At 50.2% G+C, this 21325-nt stretch overlaps 1 protein-coding gene across 8 annotated transcripts in view; it reads left to right on the forward strand.

Moving 5' to 3' along the window:
- The window catches only part of Adcyap1r1 (ADCYAP receptor type I), a 57102-nt gene extending 46195 nt beyond the window's left edge, over positions 1–10907 (forward strand). For all 8 annotated transcript variants that reach the window (XM_047561097.1, XM_047561090.1, XM_047561089.1 and 5 more), the window contains 3 exons: positions 2949–3078; positions 4704–4745; positions 6193–10907. In XM_047561097.1, coding sequence (XP_047417053.1) covers positions 2949–3078; positions 4704–4745; positions 6193–6381 — 361 coding nt within the window. In that variant the 3' untranslated portion in view covers positions 6382–10907. The remainder of the gene's footprint in view (positions 1–2948; positions 3079–4703; positions 4746–6192) is intronic.
- Positions 10908–21325: the final 10418 nt, after the last annotated feature.

The raw sequence follows: 21325 nt of genomic DNA on the forward strand, positions 1-21325 counted from the left end.
GGTGTCTCCCAGCCTGACCCTGATCCCCGGCTGTTGCATGTTGACGTCTGTCCAAGTGTCTTGTGAGTTTTCTGTAGTCTTGTGGTCCTGAGGTGGGAGGGCAGGGTGTGGGGATGGAGCTGTGACCATTGTAGGAACATCCTGAGGCTTGGCTGGTGCTGAGGAGGAAGCTCTGCAGACTCTGTTGCTGCCTCGTGTCTGACCTTCCCCAAATCCCCCACTTCTCTGGGCTTCAGTCTTTGCAATTGCAGAATTATTTCTAAGGGTTAGTACTTGAGTTCATAGGGGCCAAACCCCTGCACACAGGAGGGGACCCTCATTCCCCCATTCAGAGCACTTGATGTGCAAGTTGGTCACTTGTCACTTGTCTTCACAACCACTCTGTGAGGTGGGTCCTTGTATTTTCCCCATGTTAGAGATGAGAAATCTGAAGCACAGAGAGGGGAAGTGACTCACTCGAGGCCATGTAATTGTCAGGGTGAGGATTTGAACCCAGGGAGTCCTCAGCATCACGCCTTAGGTTGACTCTGAGCGGTGAGCCTCAGTTTGGATGTCTGCATGGACTGGGGGTGCCACCGCCTCCTCGGTAGCCCCCCGTCATTTGTACAGCTCTAATCACTGGAGGTTCTTCTTGGCATTTTAGGACTCTCCTGCCTATGGAAGTCTCCTCAGGGCAGGAGGACCGAGGCCTACAACCTGTGTCACGGTCTTTCTGGGTAATCAGACCCTAGTGTGAGGGTCACATCATAAGTTCCCATTCCAGAACCTCCAGGCAGGTCAGCGGCCCACAAGATCCACCCCCTCACCCCCCGCACTGGGCTTTAGAGGTCTTCTCTGCTGTCCTCAATGCCATGTCTGCTTAAAGGTCCCCTGGAACCATGTGGGTCCCTGCCTGAAGACCGTGACTCTACTGAGGCTGCTGCAGGGTTGCTGGGGAGGGAAGCTACCCATGGCCTGTCCCATGGGATACACTCAGTGCAGCTACCACTTCTGTCCTGGGGCTGGGAAGGACCTGGGCCCCTGCATGAAAGGTTGCTCTTTCTCCCACTCTGAACCTGAGCCATCTCATACCACCATTGATGCTGGAGAGGTTTGACATCTTGGTTTCCAGGGCTCTTTTCAGACGACAAAGCCAAGTTCCTGGAAACTGTCTATTTGCAGGAGGGGAAGGCAGGAGGGAGGGAGGCAGGCACCCCAGTCCTGTGTCAGGGCCACTTCCCTTCTGGAGCTCCTTCAACAGGCATTTGTTTCAAAGTAAGCCCATTAGGCAGGACCACCATGGAGCCCCAGTGCGGCCCCCCATGTGCATTTCCAGCCGCTTTCCTCTACTCTTCTTAATCTGTCTACAGACACCCTCTGCTGCCTTCTGGTGCCAGGCCCTAGACACTCAGAGATGAGCAGCACCCGTGTGTCCAGACGTCTGGTTTTAAGGACTCTGGGCTCTTGTGCCTGTGTGGCCCGTTGATTCCTTCATGGAGCAGGCATTCCTGGGTGTGAGGTCCAAGCCCAGACGTGGTTGCTGCAGGACATGACAGACAAACAAGGAGCCACCTTGCTGTCAGAGGTGGGCAGATAAGAGGAAGGCTGAAAGGACAGGCTGCTCAGGGCTGCATCTGGGCTCCCAGCAGGCCCTGCTCTGGTTTAAGGCCCCTCAGGGCCTGCAGAACAGGCCGTGGGCAGGAAGGAGGTAGGTGGGGGCCCCACACTCCCTCGGCCTCTTCCTTTCTGGGCTGAGCTTCCTCCTCCTGCAGATCTTCTCAGGCTCCTCCTCTTCCTCCCTTACTGTGCCCTTTTCTCTTCCTTTCCTTTCTTCTCCCTCCTGCCTTCTTACAGAAGCTAAGATACCAAGACCTTGTCCAGATTTCATGGTTTCAATTTTCCAGAAATTCGGAGCCTCTGCATTCAGTAGAACATTCTTTCCCAGAAAGGCGGGGATGGGGAAGACGGAGAGGCAGATGGTACAATTGCCCCAAATCAAACAGGCACCCCTAAACTTCCTGTCCACTTTTATGGACTAGCCTCGTGGGAAGAGCATGGTCTGACCCTCCACGCTGGGTGCCGCTGAGGGGCAGATCACATCTGCAGGGCAGGACTGGACTCTTGGGGGAGGCCACAGGGACAGTATGCTGGAGCAGGTGGAGATGGTGTCCTGCTCTGGGAGAGCCCCTGGGAGAATTCCCTCCCTAGAGAGCACAGCTGCCTGGTGTACTCATCCTGGGTCTCTAAGCCCCTGCACCCTGAAGCAGGGCACCACCCCGCTCTTGACCTGGGAGCCAGTGGTGGACTGGGAGTTCTGGGGAGAGTGGCCCACAGGAAGCCTGGCTGCTCCCCTGCCTATCCCACCTTGGAGCCAACATCCTCTCCCTTTATCCAGTCTCCTGGGCAGCAGCTTCCTCCTGCCTGGGTAGAGATGGTTTATGCCCAGAGTCTGTAGGTCCTTTCTAGAATCCCTCTGTGGTCTAGCCAGTGCCCTCCCTCCCTGTGTTCAGCTCTCCTATTGCTTTCTGAGAATGTCCTCAGCTCAGCCCAGACTCAGAAACACAGAAACTCTGTCACCTTCAGAAGCAGCTCTTGGGGCACAGAGTTTCTTCCAGAACAGGAGAAGCTATGCTTTGTCCCCATCCTGTGTTTTGCTCTGACTTTATTTACCCCAAGGGTTTTACACGTCTCTCAGGGGGGTCCTATAAATTGTGTGTACATTTTTAGTGGCTCTGCAGGATACTGACTGGGTGTCTTACAGACTAAGTTCCCCCACAAAGCTCAGGGAGTCACGGAAGCCTTGTCACTGGTCAGTTACCTCTTTCCCAGGTCCCGCACACCGATATAATGCTGAGCAGATCTGTGGACAGGGACCTGGGGGAGAGCCAGGGGCTGGAACTGGGTCCTCTGTGGCTCTGGTCCCAAGACTTGGCAGCCCCTGGAGCAGATGTGTTGCTTTCTCTCCACAGACGGCTGGCCCGGTCCACCCTGCTACTCATCCCGCTGTTTGGAATCCACTACACCGTATTCGCCTTCTCCCCAGAGAACGTCAGCAAGAGGGAAAGATTGGTGTTTGAGCTGGGGCTGGGCTCCTTCCAGGTAAGGCATGGTGCCTGTGGAGGGAAGAACTCCCCAGAGCCAGGCATAGTTCTGGAACCTTTTTAACCTCACTTTCTGGTCTCAGTGTTTCTGCCTCTGAAATAAGTACTAGAATAGAAGCGCTCTGTGAAAGCACTGGCTACTGCTCTAGGAAGACACACCAATATCTGGGCATCACTATGACTGAGAATCCTATGCCATGCCAACGCTGGGCAATCTGAGATGACAGCTGTCCTTCAGCTGGGCTGCAGGGTAGATGGCTTTGAGAGCCCTGTGTGTCCAAATCCTGATTTCAGCCTTCTAGACCCTGTACCCGTGGAGGGCTGAAGTTCTGTCTTACTCATGCCAGGGTCTCTGGCACAGGAGTCCCTAGCACAGGATCTGGCCACAGAAGCTGAGTGAGCAGGGACACAAGCACATAGGTGCATACCCAAGTGAGCCAGGGATGCAGGGAGCAGTGGGGTCATGAGTCCACGTGCGGAGGGAAGAGGGAGGGAAGCGGAAGTCAGTATCCTAGTGTGAGCGGGCAGTAGCAGTAGGTCCATAAGGGGAGGGGTGGCTCCCTGGGGTGTGCTGGGGTACAGTGTCTGTCCCTTAGCTCTTTGCTTAAATTAGCATTTGAGCTTGATGGTCAGAACAATATTCTGTACATTTGACTGGCATCTCCCATTCTAATTCAAGGCCACTTTTCCTGATTCAGCTTCTGAACCTGCTCAGACTGGGACAGCGTTTCCTAGACAAAAGTTCAGAACCAGGAATCAGAACCTAGGGCTCCCATCCTTTTACTTGCTGATGTATTCCAGCCATCATTCCGTTGACAACTTCAAATGACAACTTAGGGCGCAGGGATTGCAAGAATTGGTTTGCAGCATTCAGGAGAATGTGCTTGCTTTGTGTGGCATACATGTAGAATGGCTCAACCCAGGCTCTGTGCCAAGGGCTTCCTTCACACGGTGTTTGGCTTCGCCATGATAAGGAGTATTGGGAGGAGGGTGGAGGGAGGGTGGGGAGAGAGTGATAGTTAAAGAGAACACCGCATGTCTGTTGTGTCCTGGAGGGCTCCTGAGAGCAGGAGCCTGCCGTCTAGTTGGAGAGCCCAGAGAACATTCTGGGGCATTCAGGACAGGCTCCCTATGTAAAGCAGGGTAGAGTGTGTAATCCCAGTGACTCAGGAGGCTGAAGCAGGACGACTGCATGTTCAAAGCCAGCCTCAGCAACTTAACAAGGCCCTAAGCAACTCAGTGAGACCCTGTCTCAAAATAAAAACTAAAAAAGAGCTGGGGATGCTGCTCATTGGTAGCACATCCCTCAGTTCAATCCCCAGTCCCTCCAAAAAAAAAAAAAAAAAAAAAAAGATAAAAAGGCAATGGGAAGGATTCCACCAAGGGCACATGAGATTCAAAGCCAGGGCGTGCTGGTGGGGACTGGCCCACCATCCACTTCGCTTCCTGACTGCTCATCTTGGTTGAGCAGAACACATCCTGTCCTATCCCACATCCCGGAGTGGAGCCCCTATCCAGGCCTTGGCATTTCTCTGCTTCCTGTTGTCATGTCCCCCTGACACACACCCCTCCCACACACCCCTGTACATGGCATTCTCAGGTTCCTTCTTCCTCTCTCCCCAGGGCTTCGTGGTGGCTGTTCTCTACTGTTTTCTGAATGGGGAGGTAAGACCCTGGCCACTTGGCTTCTCAGCAGTGGAGGTGGGCTTGCTGGGGAGCAGACAGCTGGGTGGATTCCCTGACAAGGGCTCTGCCAGGCTCCCGGGACCTAGGGGAGGGGCTGGTCACACAGTCGCCAGTGTCATGTCTTGCTCGGTTCTCCTGACAGCTTCCACCTGGGCCAGGATCTTTCCCACTTTGCAGCTGAGGCCCAGCCTGAGCACAGAACTCCACCCAGAGAAGGCAGCAGCTCTGCTGAGCCCAGAGCTCCTGCACGTGCACTCGTGAGAGGCAACTCAGGGAGGAGGAGGTGACAGTGAGGCAGGGCAGGGTGCAGGAATGGGTGCCTCAGGTCAGAGGCTGCGATGGGCAGGGCTGCTTGCCAGGAGCTGTCCAACATTCAGTGCTGCTCCCAGCAGGCCACCCTGCTTCACCCAAATCTGTCCCCTGGTAGAGCAAGGACTGTGAGGATTTGGAAGAGACCTCAGGGAGAGACCTGGAACCTTCCAGTAATACTCCATTTCCAGAGCTATGGTTTGGGGCTCCTTCTCTAACCTGTTGGGGTGATGCTCTTGAGGAGAACCTAGAACAGAGGTGCTGGGTTGGGGCCAGGGCTGGATGGGTGGGATGGGTTTGGCAAGGGGGCAACAGGCTTTATACCAGTGCTCTGGTCTTAACTGCATGACATGACCTCAGCAGGCTCTTCCCCTGTTTGTATCTGAGAAACACAAAGATTGGGCTCAGTGCTCCTGGAATGGCTTACAGCAAGGGTCGGATTAGGACAGATGAGGAGAGACGGAGAGGGCCCTGCAGGAAGTGCCTGGGAGAACAGAGAGTGGGAGTAGGTGTAGCTTGTCAAGAGCCTTCGGTGGAAGGGCAGGTGGGCATGGAGAGGGTGCTGCGTCCAGTCCTGTAGTTCATGCACTGTACAAAGGTACTTGACTCAAGGGCAGATGGAAGCTGAGGCTCACTTGGCATGACCCCCCACTTACCATACTAAGGGCTATGTGGGGGTGCGCTTGCCCAGAGAGGTGGACTACTTAGTGGTTCCCACCCATAACTGCACCCTGGAATCACCTGGGATGTTGTGAAAGCTAACAGCATCTGGATCTTACCTGGTGATTGGGATGTGATGGTCCATGTGGTCTGGGCTGTGGGACTTCTAAAGCTCCCCGGGTGATTCTTATGTGCAGCTCAATGTGAATGGTCAGTAAGAGTGGAGATCCTTATGCTGATCCATGTGCCCTGAGGGACTGCTTGTTAAAGACCCACCCCGCTATTTTCAGAGTGGCCCATAGACAATAGGAAGTTGTCCGAAGGCCTACCCCAGGCAGTGACTAGTGGGGAGGGATGAGGTGGCAGTGACAGCCTGGGAAGGCCAGAGGTCAGGGCAGGATCAGGTGCCTGGAGAGGATGTCCACCCAGAGGTAACAACCCCAGTTGCTCCCTGCAGGTGCAGGCAGAGATCAAGCGGAAATGGCGGAGCTGGAAGGTGAACCGTTACTTCACCATGGACTTCAAGCACAGGCACCCATCCCTGGCCAGCAGCGGAGTGAACGGGGGCACCCAGCTCTCCATCCTGAGCAAGAGCAGCTCCCAACTCCGCATGTCCAGCCTCCCGGCCGACAACCTGGCCACCTGAGTCCCCCTCCCCGATTTCTCTCCTCCTACACGGGCTGGGGCTGCCGGCAGGGGCTGCGCACATTAGCATCTCCTCCCTCTCTTTGAGCAGGCCCTGGGCTGGCATCTTGGCTCCTCCCCAAGGGGGGAGGAGGAGGCAGGACGCAGACTGGAATTGTCCCTCCTGTTTTGGTACTGGCCCTGCCCACTCTGGTCCTTTGGGCCCTGATTGGACATGTAAATACTCCTCGAATTTGGAAAGTTGTCCCATCCCTTCCTCCACTCACTTCAGCCAACCCAGCTCCATTGCACTGCGTCTTGGCCAGCCTCAGTGATGGCCTGAGCCCAGGCATGAGGCTTTGTGAGCTGAGGCTGAAGAGACCCTGCCTGGAGTGGTTGGCGTGATGCCCACCCAACAGCCCCCTCAGTTTTGACTTCAAATGTGGGACCTTTTTCTGTCTGAGCCCAGTCCCTGAGGCTAACCAGAGGTCCAGCTGGGGTGGTCAGATCCTTCAGTGCAGGCCAGCCCCAAGGCTCCCTGATACTCACCTGGCATCTTGGTGTCCAGATTCCCAACCCCTGGGTACCAGGGTCATGGGACAACTCCATGCTCTTTCAGTCAGAGACTTCAGTTGGGGGTGGGGGTTGAGGGTCAGGAAAAGTTCTGGTGCTTTTCATTTGATCCAAGAAGAGCTGAGAGCCAGAATGTGCATATGCCTGGGAAGGAGATGGAACAGTTTGGGAGACCCATGGAAGAAGACTTCCTCCATCTCCATTTTTGGACCCTGATACCAGACAGGCAGGGTTCATCTGGTAGCTCCCCTTCTGCCCTTCCTATTTCCAGTAGATGCCCCAGAGAAGCTGCCTCCCAAGTACACCCACCACAGAGTCCCTAAGCCCTCCTTCCTACTTCCCCTTAAGTCAAAGCCATGACTAGGTCAAACCAGCCGCCTTCCTGTGATGTCAGCGAATCCTGGAGCACCTCACACCTCCGTGTGCCCAAGTCCTGGGCCCAGGGCTCCCCCAGCCCCTGCCTCCAAGGTGATGAAGAGCCCCAGCCACCAGGTTTTCAGACCTGAACTCAACTACTGAACTCTGAGACCTCTGCACCACGTCCCCCTGTGTGCCCTTGACATTGGATCACTGAGGGCTGCTAGGGTGTTTGAGGGGACGCCATGCCTACACATGCATTAGCAGAAGCTGCTGGTGGGAGGAGCTGATGCCCATCCTGGCCCCCCAGCTGCAAATCGCACAGCCACCACCCAGTAATTTCAGATAGAGTAGAACCAGGTTCAGGGAAGCTTGAGGAAAGTGCTAGAGTGCTGTGGCCCTTGTGCCCCAGTTCATTCCATGTCAGCTCTTGGTCTTGTTCCTGTTTATGTGTTTGTGGACTTGCTTCATGATCATGCTCTGAAATGCTTGGGAGTTTGGGTGGAGGGTGGTGGTGTTTTGTCTTGGTTTCATAAAGAGGAAGGAACCTTGGGGCCCTTGGCAGTGCTTCTGGAGACACCTTCAAAGGGACTGGAGAAGGATCTAAAGGATCTAGTGGCACTAATTTAGAGATGTCTTGTGTCCTTGGCAGTGGAGTTAGTCCCTGGGTCTTTGACAAAGCCAGAGGGAGAAAGGAACTTTCCCCACTTTTCTCAGCACACTGACTGACTTGGACGGGCTATGGGATGTGCAGTCCCTTCTCCCTGTGCCAGACCCCCTGATCCCCTCACTCTGCTTGGGGAGTCAGGTGTATTACCCAGGAAGTGTCTTCTGGTCATCTTGCACTTGGGTCACTGCTGGAGATCCTGAGTTGCTTGGAAGGAGCCATGGCCTGGGATTCAGAGACCAAGATTCTGCCCCAGCTGGGTTCAGATGCTTTGACTCTGGATGCAATCCTCCCTCTTCTGGGCTTCAGTTTCCCCATTCATGAAATGAGGTGGCTTCTAATGCTTCTCTGGGCTCTGTACTGTTCAGCAGTTTTCCAATTCAAAACTAAGGCAGATAAAGGGCACGCATGATCACGTGTATCATCTAAGGTTTTGGGGTGTGTGTGAGGGTGAGGGAGGAATGCTGTTTATTTTCCCTTAGAAACCTGGCTCCTTTCCCTTCCATCTGGACACCACAGTGGAAGCTGGTAGAATGGAGGGGAGGCTCAGATCATGGACATTTGAACGGGTGCCTTGGGCGTGATGTGCAGACCAGTGCTCAATACCTGGCTTGGGCAGGTTGCCATGACTGGGTGACAGCCACCAAGGAGCAGTCATATGGACCCCATTCATTTGTCACCACCCCCACCAGCAAGGCTGTGTCGCTGTGGAAGAAGAAACTGTGACTTTATAGATACATCATCGTAACACAGCAAAAACAAGTCAGCCCTGAATCCCATGGACTGCACTGCTCCCGAGCCCTGGGCTCAGGAGTCCTAGAGGTTCCAGGTCCTGTTGGTTTGTTTTCTGTTTGAATGAATTTTTGCCACTCTTGTGAGAAGATGTACTTGCTGTGTTCTGAATGTTCCAGGAGGTTCTGGTTTAGGGTCACAGGCAGTGGGTCAAACCCCTCCCTCCCAGATCTTTTGTTTTCAACTCTGTCGCCTGGGCAGTAAGACTAGATGATCTTTCCATAGCCCAACACATCCTGGAATTCTCTCCAAGTACCAGCCATCTCCTTGGAATGGGCCCCAGGTAAGGGCTGCATCATTGCCTGGACCCACAAAAGAGAAGGAATCCTGCTGTGTGAAGAGGGAGGGAGACAACTGGGAAATGTTCTGCTTGAGAAGAGCGGAGCAGGGTTGTTGGGTTCTATGCCTGCTGAGGATTGTTCCTGGGAAGGGGTTTTTTTTGTTCTATGCAATCTTAAACCTCACCCATGGGAGGCCAAATTCGTCTTGGGATAAGGAAATCTCACCCTCTGTCATGACTGTCCAGGTGTGGGACAGGAAGCTAGTGTCAGGAGAGGCACAAGTTAGGGAAGCTGAGGCTACCATGGAGCCAGTGAGGGACCAGAGAGTGGAATTTAGGGGTTCAGCAGCCTTCTCATGGTCCCCAGCACTGTGAGCCTCATGACTTCCCATCATGCTTGGGGCCAAACTACATTCTCTGTCTCAGGGGGGAGCCCTGTGACCATTCGTGGCATGTCTACCCTTCTCTAACCCCATCTTCTGTGAGCTGTGTCCTTGGGAAAATAAGGCCAGGGAGCCAGAACCTGGCTTGAGGCTGGAAATACACCTGCATCTGTGTTCTTATACCAAGGCCCCAGCTCCTTGATCTGCCCCTTTCTCTTCCTGGAAGAGGCTCTCTTTTAATTCTTTGAGTACCCTTATCCCTTTCATGGCCACTCCAAAGTGAAAGTAGTGAACACTGAATCATATGAACTGCTTGAGCCCAGGCAGCATGGAAACCAGCTGGAAGAGCCCCTAGCAAGGAGCGGGGACTTGGGCTTCTCCTCGCTTTGCCACTGACCTGCTATTTGACCTTGACTCATTCCCTTATGACTTTGGGGAAACACAAAATACTAGAACTGGGAGAAACTTGGAGATCTGCCATCAAATGTCATCTTTGGACTGATGAGGAAACAGGTGGGCCAGGCATAAATCTGAAGGAGGAAATGGCCCCACCAGTACGTACACATTCCTGCACATGAGCCAGAATGTGGTGCTCAAAGCAGCCACATGTAATAAACACTTCGCCTTGTGCAGCAGAAGGGCTCTGGCTACAGAAAGCTGTTTAGGACTCCAGACTGCAGGAGAAGCAAAGGAGTCAGCCTGGTGTGGGGAGAACTGATGGGCTTTGCCACCTGCTCTGTGATGCCAGCATTACCCTCTCCAGGCCTCTGCTCCCTAATCTGAGAAATGCATGAGTGTGACTGAATCATCTGCTGCACAGGCCAGGAATGAGATTGAAGCGAGAGACCCTCTGCATGTGAAAGAACTTTAAAAATGACCCAAGTTTGGGCTCATTACTGGGGTGAAGACCCCTGAAAGGGACTCCTTGCTGTTCATCTACTGCATTGAGCCCTCCTGGGTTTACCTTTATCCCATTTGTAAAACCACCAGCACTGGGGATGAAGAGGAAGCCAGAGGGCTCTGGTAGACACAGTCTCAGCTTTATCTTCAACTGATTCCTTTTGCACTTGGGATTAGGATGGGCAGAGGACCATGGGGGTGTTTTGAGCATTTGCATGCTATCCTCTTGGGTATCCTTCGAGGATGTAGGAAAGTTCTCCAGTGGGCCATATGCCCATCCCTTCTCCTTTCCCTGAACTCCAGGTCTGGGAATTGTCTGCACTCAGTCACGTGTGTCTTGTCTGATGTCTGTGTTCTGTCGCTTTGTGCCTGCCAGGGTTGGAGTCGTGCAGCCCCTGGCATCCCAGGCGTGACTCCAGGCTCCTTTGTGGGAACTGGATCAGCCTGGGTTTCATCTCCCATGATAAAGATGAGCCCCATAGACCTCATTGCTACTGCTGCTGCCATTAATGCTGTGCTCACAACCTTGTCCGGGTTTTAAGGATGTCAAACTGCTGTAGATGACTCAATAAATGTCTTCTCATTTTTTTTTCCTGGTGGCTGTAAATTGATGAAAGAGGAGGTCATGAAGGAGAGGAAGTGGAAGGGGAGGGACTGATCACCCTATAATGATACAGTCTATAAAACCCTGTGACTCTTGGGAATCCAAGGGAGCTGTACAAGAACGTGAGTATTGGTCTCAAAAGGATCTTCATGCAACTTGAAGTGGAATCAGGGTCACTTGGATATCTTGGGTTCCTAGAAATGGAAACAGCGTACCCTGTAGTCTTTGCTACTTCATGTCCTTCCTATTGTTCTATAGGAGTGGCCACCAGGTACTCTCAAATCTCTTGCTTACAGGGAGGATTTCATCCCAGGTAGCTGCAGTGTTCCCTTGGTTGCAGGAGTCTCATCCCCTAACCTTTCTGCATAGTCAGGGCCATCAGTCCCTGCCTGACCAGGTATCCAATCCCATTTCCTAGAAGTTCTGTTGATGGTGACAACTGTGGTGCCCACTTTTATATTAGTCATAAGTTTCAGTGTTAGCAGATAATTTTGACTGACAAATCAGGAATTTGTAAAAAGAAGAAAGAAAAAAAGTTGGGCAGATTATAGAATTCATGGAAGGCTAGAGACACCAAAAAAGATATCTAACGCCATGTATTATGACCCCAAACTGATGGTGAAACTGCTGCCACTATTACTACAACCAGCCCAGTGGTGTGTCTTTCGTGCTGGGGACTAGCTGTCCCAATTACCACCATCTCCGAGGCATACAGAGCATGTAGTATTGCTTCCATTCTCATCAACAAATCAGATCTAGATGCCACAAGCAGCCTCCTTCCTCAGTGGCTCACTTCTGAAACAGTTCCCATGACTCCCTTGGGTTCCCAGTGGTCCACCCAGGGAAGACTGGGAATTATACTTCTCTGGATTCTATCTTGGGGAGGTCTGGCTCACAAGTCTGGAGACTTTCTAAACATTCCAATGGTATTAAAAAGTCCTGTGAATAATTAATGTCCCCAACAGACTTGATCGAGGTCTATGGCAGTGACATAGACCTCAGGTAGCCAGATGGGTCACTGCAGAATTGCGTCAATGAAAACGTGAGTCCTAACCCAATGGGATATGAGACCTACAACTGGATAAGCTTGAGAGGCATTCACCAAATGTACTCAGGCTTAGTTGGGGTACCCCAAGTTGGTAACCTGTGAGGTGCTGCTCCTTAAATCTGAACCTGCTTTTCCCTCCGTTAGGGAGATCCGCAGGCTATGTTCTATGGCTCATTTAGCAGACACCTTCAGCTGCTTCCAAAACGGAAACTACCCTTAGAGGCTATGACTCTTGCGTGTCACACTCTGTTGGCTGCTTTCACAGAAAAATTCCTTAGTATTTAGACAAACATCATTTTCACTGATGTGACCATGATGAATCGAGGTTCCATATGTTTCATTCTTAGAAAGAGGACACATTCAAGAAGCAAGTGGAGTGGCTGGAATTACATAGTAAGCTTGAGATTCTTGGTGACTATGAAGAGCAAGCTCCTTAGTGCATGTAAATTCAGTCCTGATTCATGTATCCACTCCTCAACATCAAGTGACTCTTCCAGCCCTCTTTTCTCCTAAACCCCTTAAAAGAATGCCTTGAACCTGGTTATTTCTAGGTAATAATTCCTGGTTATTCGTGGGTACTCACACTAAGTGTAGTTCCTCTTGGGAACTCAGTCATTCTCCAGCTTTACCGCCTACATCAGAACTGCTTGAGAATGGTTCATGGAACTGGAGTAGAATCAAGATCACGTCTATATCTTGGGTCCTGGAATGGAAGCAACTTACTCTGTAGTCTTTGATGCTTTATGTATTTTATATTCTATGGGAATGACTGCCAGATACCCTAAAAGCTTGCCTATAGGGAGCATCTGTTAAAATACAGATTGCTGGACCCTCTCCCAGAATTACTGATCCCCAGCCTCTTGGACCTGGCCAATGATTTGCTTCCTAGGAGGTTGACAACAAACACAGACATTGTAGCAGCTTGGACTTTAATTTACTTTGCTTTCAGGCTAATGTCTTAGGATCAGGAGGCAAAAAGGTCCAAGGGGCTATCAGCCTATAGATTTTGATTTAATCTCAATAAAGTAACTGTCTCTAACTCCAGGTCCAAGAATCCAAGACATCTTGAATCTCTGCCTCCCTGGACCATCTCTGAATCAATCAGGATCAAGTTCAGTGAGCTATGACAGGAAAATCCCACTAAAACTGGCTTAAAGAAGGCAGCTTATTTTTTCTCATATTAAGTCCAGATATAGAAAATCCAGAACTGGTATTGTATTTATGGTCTCGCTAGGGACGCAAACTTCTAACTTTCTTTTCGCATCCTTAGCATGTGAGTCCTAAGGTCACCTCATGGTTCAAGAGGGCTCCTGGAGGTCTGGGTGTCAGTAGACTCAAGTGAAGTGGGAGAAAGGAAACTATCTCTCTTCTTTCTTTAGTCATCATCTCTTAAGAAGCCTTATATCTCCTTGCAATGTTTAGTCACATGGCCACACCTCACTACAAGGCAGACAGTGTAGTGCCCCCTTAATTAAACTGGAAGGAGAGAGTGGATACTGACTGGCAAAGAGTGATTTTTGCCATAATCTCAGACCCCAAATCATTGGACAGTCTCATGGTAGTCACTGGGCTCATCTCACACCTGTGCAAAAACAGAGGTCAAAAGGCATATGTATGCTCCACTCTATTGGAAATGACAAACCAGGGGGTACAGTCTCCAATCGGACCACAGGATGACTTTGAAGGATCCCTTGATTAGAACTGGGGGAACTGGTTATGTTACTGTCTGGGGTTGCTGGTTCATTATCTCCATTCAGCAAAGAATTGAAGAACAGAACACAGGCACAGCAAGCAAGAAGCAGGTTTATTGTAAAGTGACAGAGTTACAGAGATAGACTTTTCCAAAGAGAAGGAGGCCCAGAGCTGGGAATCTGGTGGGGTAGTTTGGGCCTGTTCTTTTGATGGTCTCTGGAATTTCCTCCTTTCTTATCTCCTCCCCTGTCCACGTGCTCCTCACCATTATTGACTGGTGCCCCCTCTTATGCATCTGTTCTAATTTTTCTACTGGATTCTCCCACTTAGGAACATGAGCACAGAAGTGTCTCTATGACTGGGTCCCCCTCTTGTGTCCATAGCACTTTGATCAACTAGGAAGTTGGCCTCATCAGAAGACCCTATCCATTCCCCCTTGTTCTGGCCCTGCTCCTGGCCTCCTCACTCTTCCAGCTTGCCCTGGCTACCTAAGCCCCTCTTGATGTCCCTTGGATATTCCCACCCACTGAAACCTAGTCTAGTTTCAAGGAGTGAGAATATAACGATGTCCTTTCTGATTCCCTTCATCCTTTGAACTTTTGTTCACAGCTGCATTTTCTTGAGTGGATTCTGCATTCCAGAGACTACCACATGAATTAATCTCTTAATTTGGGGGATTCTCTGAGATAATTTTTGGGGGAGGGCAGAATGAGGGTCCTCTAATTCAGGATAATCAGTTACCCCCAAGTGAACTCAATTTAGATGCTTCTGACCTTCCAGCTGTGTTAGCCTCCCTCTTGGTGGAGAGCATGTTGCAGAGGCTCTGATTATGAACAAGAGATGGCTCCTCCATTCCAGATCCTAGATGCAAGGTTATGAGTCCAGATCCTAACTCTAACAGGCAGGCATCCAGAGAAGGCTAGGGATGCAGACATGTGTGCACTTGAACACTCCAAGACTCCCAGCCTTATTAGACCATTTCCTGTGGGCCTCTGCAAGAGCCTATGGTGAAGGCATCTCAGGCAGAGAAACCACCAGCAGTAAATGCACCCGGACATGACATGAACTAACACGTAATCTCTCTTAGTTTCTTAGGGCTGCCTTAACAAACAGTTACAAACTGGGTGGCTTAAGACAACTGAAATTTGTTCTGTAGACATCTGGAAGCTAGAAATTTGAAATGAAGATGCTGGCAGGGCCATGCTCTTTGAAGGCTCTACAGAAAAGGTTCTGTGCTTTTATCCTAACTTCTAGATTTGCTGGCAGATCACTCTTGACATGCCTTGGCTTGGAGAGGCACTACTCTAAACTTTACCTGTGTTATCACATGACTTTCTCCCTATGTGTCTGTTTCTGTATCTTCTACTTTTCTTTACAAGGACAATAGTCACATTTGATTTTGGGCCCACTGTAATCCAATGCAACATCAACTAATTAATTACATCCGCAAAGACCCCATTTCCAAATGAGGTTCCTTTCATAGACACTCAGAGTTAGGATTGGTATGTCTTTGGGGGAGAAGTAACTCAATCTATGACAAGTGGCGAGGAGTTTGGAGGTTCACTGGCTGAGCAGGCACACTTGGGCTTGCTTGAGATTATCTATTTGGAAGAGATGGGGTGTTGATGGTGAATATGTGGGGCAAGAGGGGGTTGAAGCCCCACCCATGGTCACTATCAATGCAGTTAAATAAAAGAACAAAATAAAGTTTAGCAATCCTGATTCCAAGCCCTCCAATCTTGGCTCAGGCATGGTCCTTTCTGAACATTTCTCATTTCTTGTGTAAATTTATAGCTCCTGAGTTGTTACCTGACCCCATCACAGCTGCGTCTAGACCCTCAGGGGATCCAGGCTCAGCCGTGAAGTTAGGTGAAATTCTTAAACTCTTTCAAGTGGACTGGACACTGATTTTTTCTTACCGCCCCCAACAAGTCCAATTTTCAAAGGAATTGAGTGTCTCTTTCCAAACAACAACAACAAAACATAAAAACTAACCAACATTCAAAAAAGACAGGAATATTCATGAAAGGCAAAAGACTTGTACAAAGCCATCACGTGTCTCTATTCTGACTCATACAGACTCTTGAATGGATGGTAACTTGGGGGTGAGACCTCAGCTTCAGTGGACTCGTCTTCCACCAACTCAACAAGAAGTTGTTTCTGCCCCTCAGGGCTCTCTCAGGACATTCCCCTCGGCCACATTCTCCTCCCTTCCAGAGAGCGCCTCCCCAACCCAAGGTATTCTAGCTACTTCCTTTACCTCACACAAGGTCCTCCTCCTCTCTGTCCCTGCCCTAGACTTGGGCATGGCTTGGTGGTCCGTGTTTTCCTTGAGCTGACACTCTTGTTTGTGCCCCTGTCCTTGGGGGTTCCCTGATACTTGGGAGTCACATGTGGATTCTCCTTAAACCTCTTCTCTTTAGACCCTTTCTCCGTGGGCAAAAGCATCCATTCCTATGGCATTAACCATACCTTGGTTGATTAACCCGACTCTTCATCTCCAGGCACAATTTACCAGCCTGGGCAAGGGCTTGTGCAGTAAGTACCATGGAGAGAGCTTGGCAAACTTTGGGTCCAGCACCACAGACAGTTCCGAGATACCCCACCTACTGAGGCATCTATGGGCCTATTTATCTGGGATGAACAAGAGCCAATCTAAGTTTTATGTGATCTGAAACTCATGTAATTTGGGGAGTCCCCTTTAATACAAAAATACAAAATTTTAACTTCCAAATTAAGTATAAAACAAGGGCTTTTTAATAATAAGAAAAGCTGACAATTATCATAAGCATCACAAACTCCAGAAAAATAACAATGTTTGTATTGATCACTTCATGATAGCCTTTGCCTATATTTTTTAACTGCCTACACGTGGACAACACTTTTAGTGGACAACAGTTTCTATGTAGACAGTTGAAATATAATCTAATCATAGGGTTAATCAAAATCTGTGATTTAAGGCAAAATGGGTGGCTTCCGAGAGCTTACCTGAAGTTGAATTCCAATGTCACTGGACCCATGGAAGTCCTGCAGATGATCTCTGCCTGCAGCAGTAAGGCTTTCCAAGGACCAGCCCTGGGTCTCTTCAGTGGTCCATGGTGCAGAAGCAGGTTTGGACTTGGGGTTCTCAGCTTCTATTCAGGTCCCTCTACCACCAAACTGCAAAGGCCTCTGGGGAACCATGACCCCTCCTCATCTCCAGCCCCACAGTCCTCACCCAGGGGCCTCTAGTGAGTGCACTTTAACCCTCTGCCTTTCAGGGAGGTGGGGTCCTGAGATAGCAGGTCATGGCTCCTCTGTGGTACAGAGGAGGCCATCGAGGAAGTGACAAAGAGGCCAGGGGACAACAGAAACCCAAGACATTGATGAAGAAGAGAGTACAGCGATAGAAAAGCCAAAAAAGGTTCCAAGAGGTGGGGAATGGTCATCTGAATCAAGTGCTGGTAATAGTTTATGAAGATTGGGACATAAAGCTCAGTTACAGGTCATCTCTTGCCTGGGCTAGATCTCAGTATTTGTAGGAACCAGAGTGGCTTCTCCTGTGACTCATTCTGGCCTCCCCAGGAGTACCAGGTCTTGAAATCATCTAAGAGTGGCAATATAGGGAGCTGGCTCAAAACAGGTTTGTCCATTTTTTTTTCAGTATTTGGAATTAAAGCCAGGAATGCTTTACCACCCCCAGCCCTCTTGATATTGTTATTTTGTGACAGGGTCTCACTCAGTTGTTGAGGCTGACCTCGAACTTTCAATCCTTCTGCCTCAGCTTCCTGGGTTGTTGGGATTACAGGTGTGTGCCACTGTGCCTGGTGGCTTGGTCACTTTGTACTCCTCATTTATTTCAGCTGTTTGGGGACAGACCCCAGCACATTTAAGAGATATGGGGCCTCTCTCACTAAAGCCCAGGTCTCAACCAGCCTGCCTTGTGGCTCCAGAACTAAAAGCAAGGCTCAGGAACTGGCCACAGGGAAGAACTGCAGCTGGCTTGGAGGAGGCGACTCATTTGGGAGTAACCTCCAAGATTGCCTGGGATCAGCTCTAGGGCTGGTAGAAACCATGGGACTTCTCCCAGGAGAACCAGTTCTCATCCCTGCTCTTAGAGGATGAAGGGTGCAGCTTTTAGGCCTCTGAATCAGGCCCTGCAAACAAGAAAGCCTTTTGCCTTGAAAGGGATCCATCATTCCTAGTCCTTATTTGCTCCCCAAAAAGAATTTTGCTGGAAAGGAGCCCTTCCACTGGAGTCAAGGAGATGCAGAGGAAAGGAGCAGGCAGAAGATGCAGTGATTTTTATCTTTCAGCAAGTTCAAGGAAATCCTGACCTCTGTGGTCCACTCATACATTCCTTTGAGCTATCAGACCTGCATCTCAGAGTACCTCTCTCCTCAGCTTTGACTGGAACCTCCAGGACCAGCTGGCCACCCTGATTGGAACCCCACGCTCAGTGCTGAAGAGTCTGCATGGGCCTGCGTGATACCCAGGCTGCACGAGCCCTCTTGGTGATACCAAGGCCTGAGGTCTGTAGGCCAGAGGGCAGCCTGGTGGGCTCTGCCAGAGGCCTGGGGAGAGTCCTGCCTTCTCATTCAATTATCTTTACAGACAGAGGAAGACTTCAAGCAGACCAGGACACAGCCACAGGTATTAAACCTGAAGGATAGACAAGGGAGGCAGCAGCCAATATGATATACATAGGAACTGAGGGCCATTTCTCCACCGGCAAGTTCTCTGACCTTTAGTTTTGCAGGGCAAAAATCAGAGCACGGGTCTTCAGTGCCCTCTGCTGGCCACTCAGTTGAAGACAACAGCTGTGCAGGCGCTCTCCTGGAAGTCACAGGGAGTCCTCCCAGCCCATCAGCCTTGTTTCCACACAGTGACTCATAAATGAGATAACAAGGGGCCAGAACAAGCTGAAATATTTACTATAATTAACATCAGGAGGAAAACATATCTTAAGTTGCTTTAGAAAAAATATGACCCACAGAGGATTTCGTAGTGATTCAACCCTGCGCATTTCCTGTTGATAAAACTCACAACAGCACTTTGGTCTGACCACATAGAAACTTTGTTTCTGGAAAATATGCAAATATAAGAAGCACGTCTTTGGGGTCACTTAGGAAGTTCATGTGCATCTAAGAATCTTGACACTTAACTGTAAACACCAATATACTAATATCCACCAGTTTGTTCACTTCTTAGATTTTTCATTGAGATAATTAACTAAGTTCTCATTCCAGTGAGAATACCTATCCAATGTGGATATGAGAGTGAAAGAGACAAGAACCTCTCTCAAGGAGCTTATTGCTTGTAGGGAAGTTAGTACATGCACTTAGCGCTTCATGTCCAGGGGTTCCGTATCTGAGGATTCAACCAAACTCAGATGGAAAATATTACAGAGAAAGAACATTATGTGCCTGCACTCAACAGGTACAGACTTTTTTGTCATTTATTACCAGTATAGCAACCACACACACACACACACACACACACACACACATATATATAAAACACTATATTAGGTATTGCAAGTAATCTAGATATGATTTAAAGTATAAAGGGGAATGTGTGTAGGTTCTATAAAAATGCTACACCTTTTTGTATAAAGGACTTGAGCACCTGTAGTTTGGTATCTATGGGGGTCCCGGAACCAGTACCCCGTGGATTTGCAGATACAGGGGAGGACTGTAGACGAAGGTAGATGGGGAAGTGTCCCTAGCAGATGCCGCTGGTGCTGCCCAGCCCCCTTCTCCATCAAGTTGCTATAGGTGTGGGTTGCTATGACTTTCGCCCCCTTATCCAGATGATTGCTGACAGAGGCCTGAGGGGTAGCGCACCCCTCCCACCTCCTTGGCCATTCGGCGTGCCCTGTAGTCAATGACTGATGGACCAATGGGATTGGAGTGGACTGATGGGTAGGACAGGCCTGGCCCTGGCCTCTAGGAAGGGCAGCTTCCGTGGTCCAGTGCACCAGCCCTCCATGCAGGGCCAGGATGTTGAGACATCTCCACCCAGCCCTTTCTCCTGCCCTCTGCCTCCTCCACTCTTCTACAGCACCACCAGGGCATTTCCTCCCTAAGTGACTTGCTCAAGAATCTCCATGCCAGTCTCTGCTGGGATGGGAATCCAGATATAAACATGTGCCGTCGAACAGGCTCAGAAAAGATGATGTCCAGGTTGAGAATCAGGGAAAACCGCCTTCAAGACCAGATCCAGGCACCTTAGAAATACGCATTCCTTCCACGCAGCTTTCAGGAGACCACATGCTCTCTCAAACCCTGGAGACACAGCCACAAATGTAAAAGAGTCTTGTTATCCCTGGAACTCGTATTCCAGTGGAGAGGGAAAGGAACAAGAAAACAAATCATGCCCACTCAGACGAATTCAGTTAGACTCTACAGTGAAAATAAAATATTGCAGCAACTTAATGTTATCAGGTCTCTTTCTTACAATTCTCCAAACCTTTGCCCTTGGGGGAATCGGGTGATTTAGTCCAGCCTTTCCGCCGGGAGTAAGAACATAATAATTCTTTACCTCCAAGCATTACGACTTCAGTCAATGTCAACTTCTATTGAGTTTCTGTTGTGGACACTCATTGTAAACCATGGCATGACACCAAACATTTTTCAGACACTTCCAAAGACTGCATTTAGGATCTTGGAACGTTCTCCAGGCTTTCCAAATTACATGAAAAGCATCAAAATCTTTGGTTTAGGCTCTGGATTCTAAGCAGAGAGGTTGTGTGAAGGACAGAACAGGAGGCAAGTGCCAGTCCTTGGCAGCAGCACGTACCTGTGGCTGGGGTCAGGGGAAGCGGGCCTTTTTGGGATTCTGGGGTACACTCATCCTGCACAGGCGTCGGTTCCGTTCTCCGGGTGGTTGTCCTGCAACCAGACGGTCCTCTGATTCCACACTCTTCTCTGCAGCCTTCGGCCTTAGGAGCTAAAGTCTCCTCTCTGGCCTGTAAGCTCTCCACGGCAGGGTGCGTTTTATTCATCGTCCTATGCTACGTGGGCACACACACAAAAACTCCATCACACGGGTGTTAGAGAAGTGTGTGGAAATAAGTGAATTGAGGGCCCTTTAAAATGCAACTCGCTCCCATTCCTCATGTTGCCCTCTGGCCGGGTTAGGGTCCTTCTCCATTCCACAAACCTCTCTGCTTTCCAGCGTGGTGCGGCTGCTCAGCCTCTCCCCCAGCCCAGTGGCTGTCTGGTGTCATTGAAAGACCCCCCGCCCGGGCTTTCGGGATAGTCAGACTCATGCTGGAGCCCCCAGTGTCCAACTCAGGGCAAGTGGCTTCCACGTGGAAATCCATGCTCAGCTCCTGCCTGCAGAGTAGGCTGGAAATAGACTGCACGCTCCAGCTCTCCTGCTGCAGTAGCTGAGTGCTCGTGTCCCCTAGAGTTGGTATAGAAACCTATTCCCCAGGTGATGTTATCAGGAGGTGATCACGTCACAAAGGAGCCCTCCTGAACGGGATTAGTGCCCCTGCAAGAGGCCAGAGACAGAGGCAGGGCACAGAAAGATGTAAACCAGCACATGGACGTTCAGCAGGCTCTGAATCTGCCGAGGCCTTCCTTTTGGGCTGCCCAGATCCAGAACCGAGAATGAATCTTGTCAGTAGTAGTCACTGTTCTCTGGGTTCTGTTACGGCATCCCGAATGGACCAAGACACCTAT

This window comes from Sciurus carolinensis, chromosome 8 (genome assembly GCF_902686445.1).
Source record: "Sciurus carolinensis chromosome 8, mSciCar1.2, whole genome shotgun sequence".
Lineage (NCBI taxonomy): Eukaryota > Metazoa > Chordata > Mammalia > Rodentia > Sciuridae > Sciurus > Sciurus carolinensis.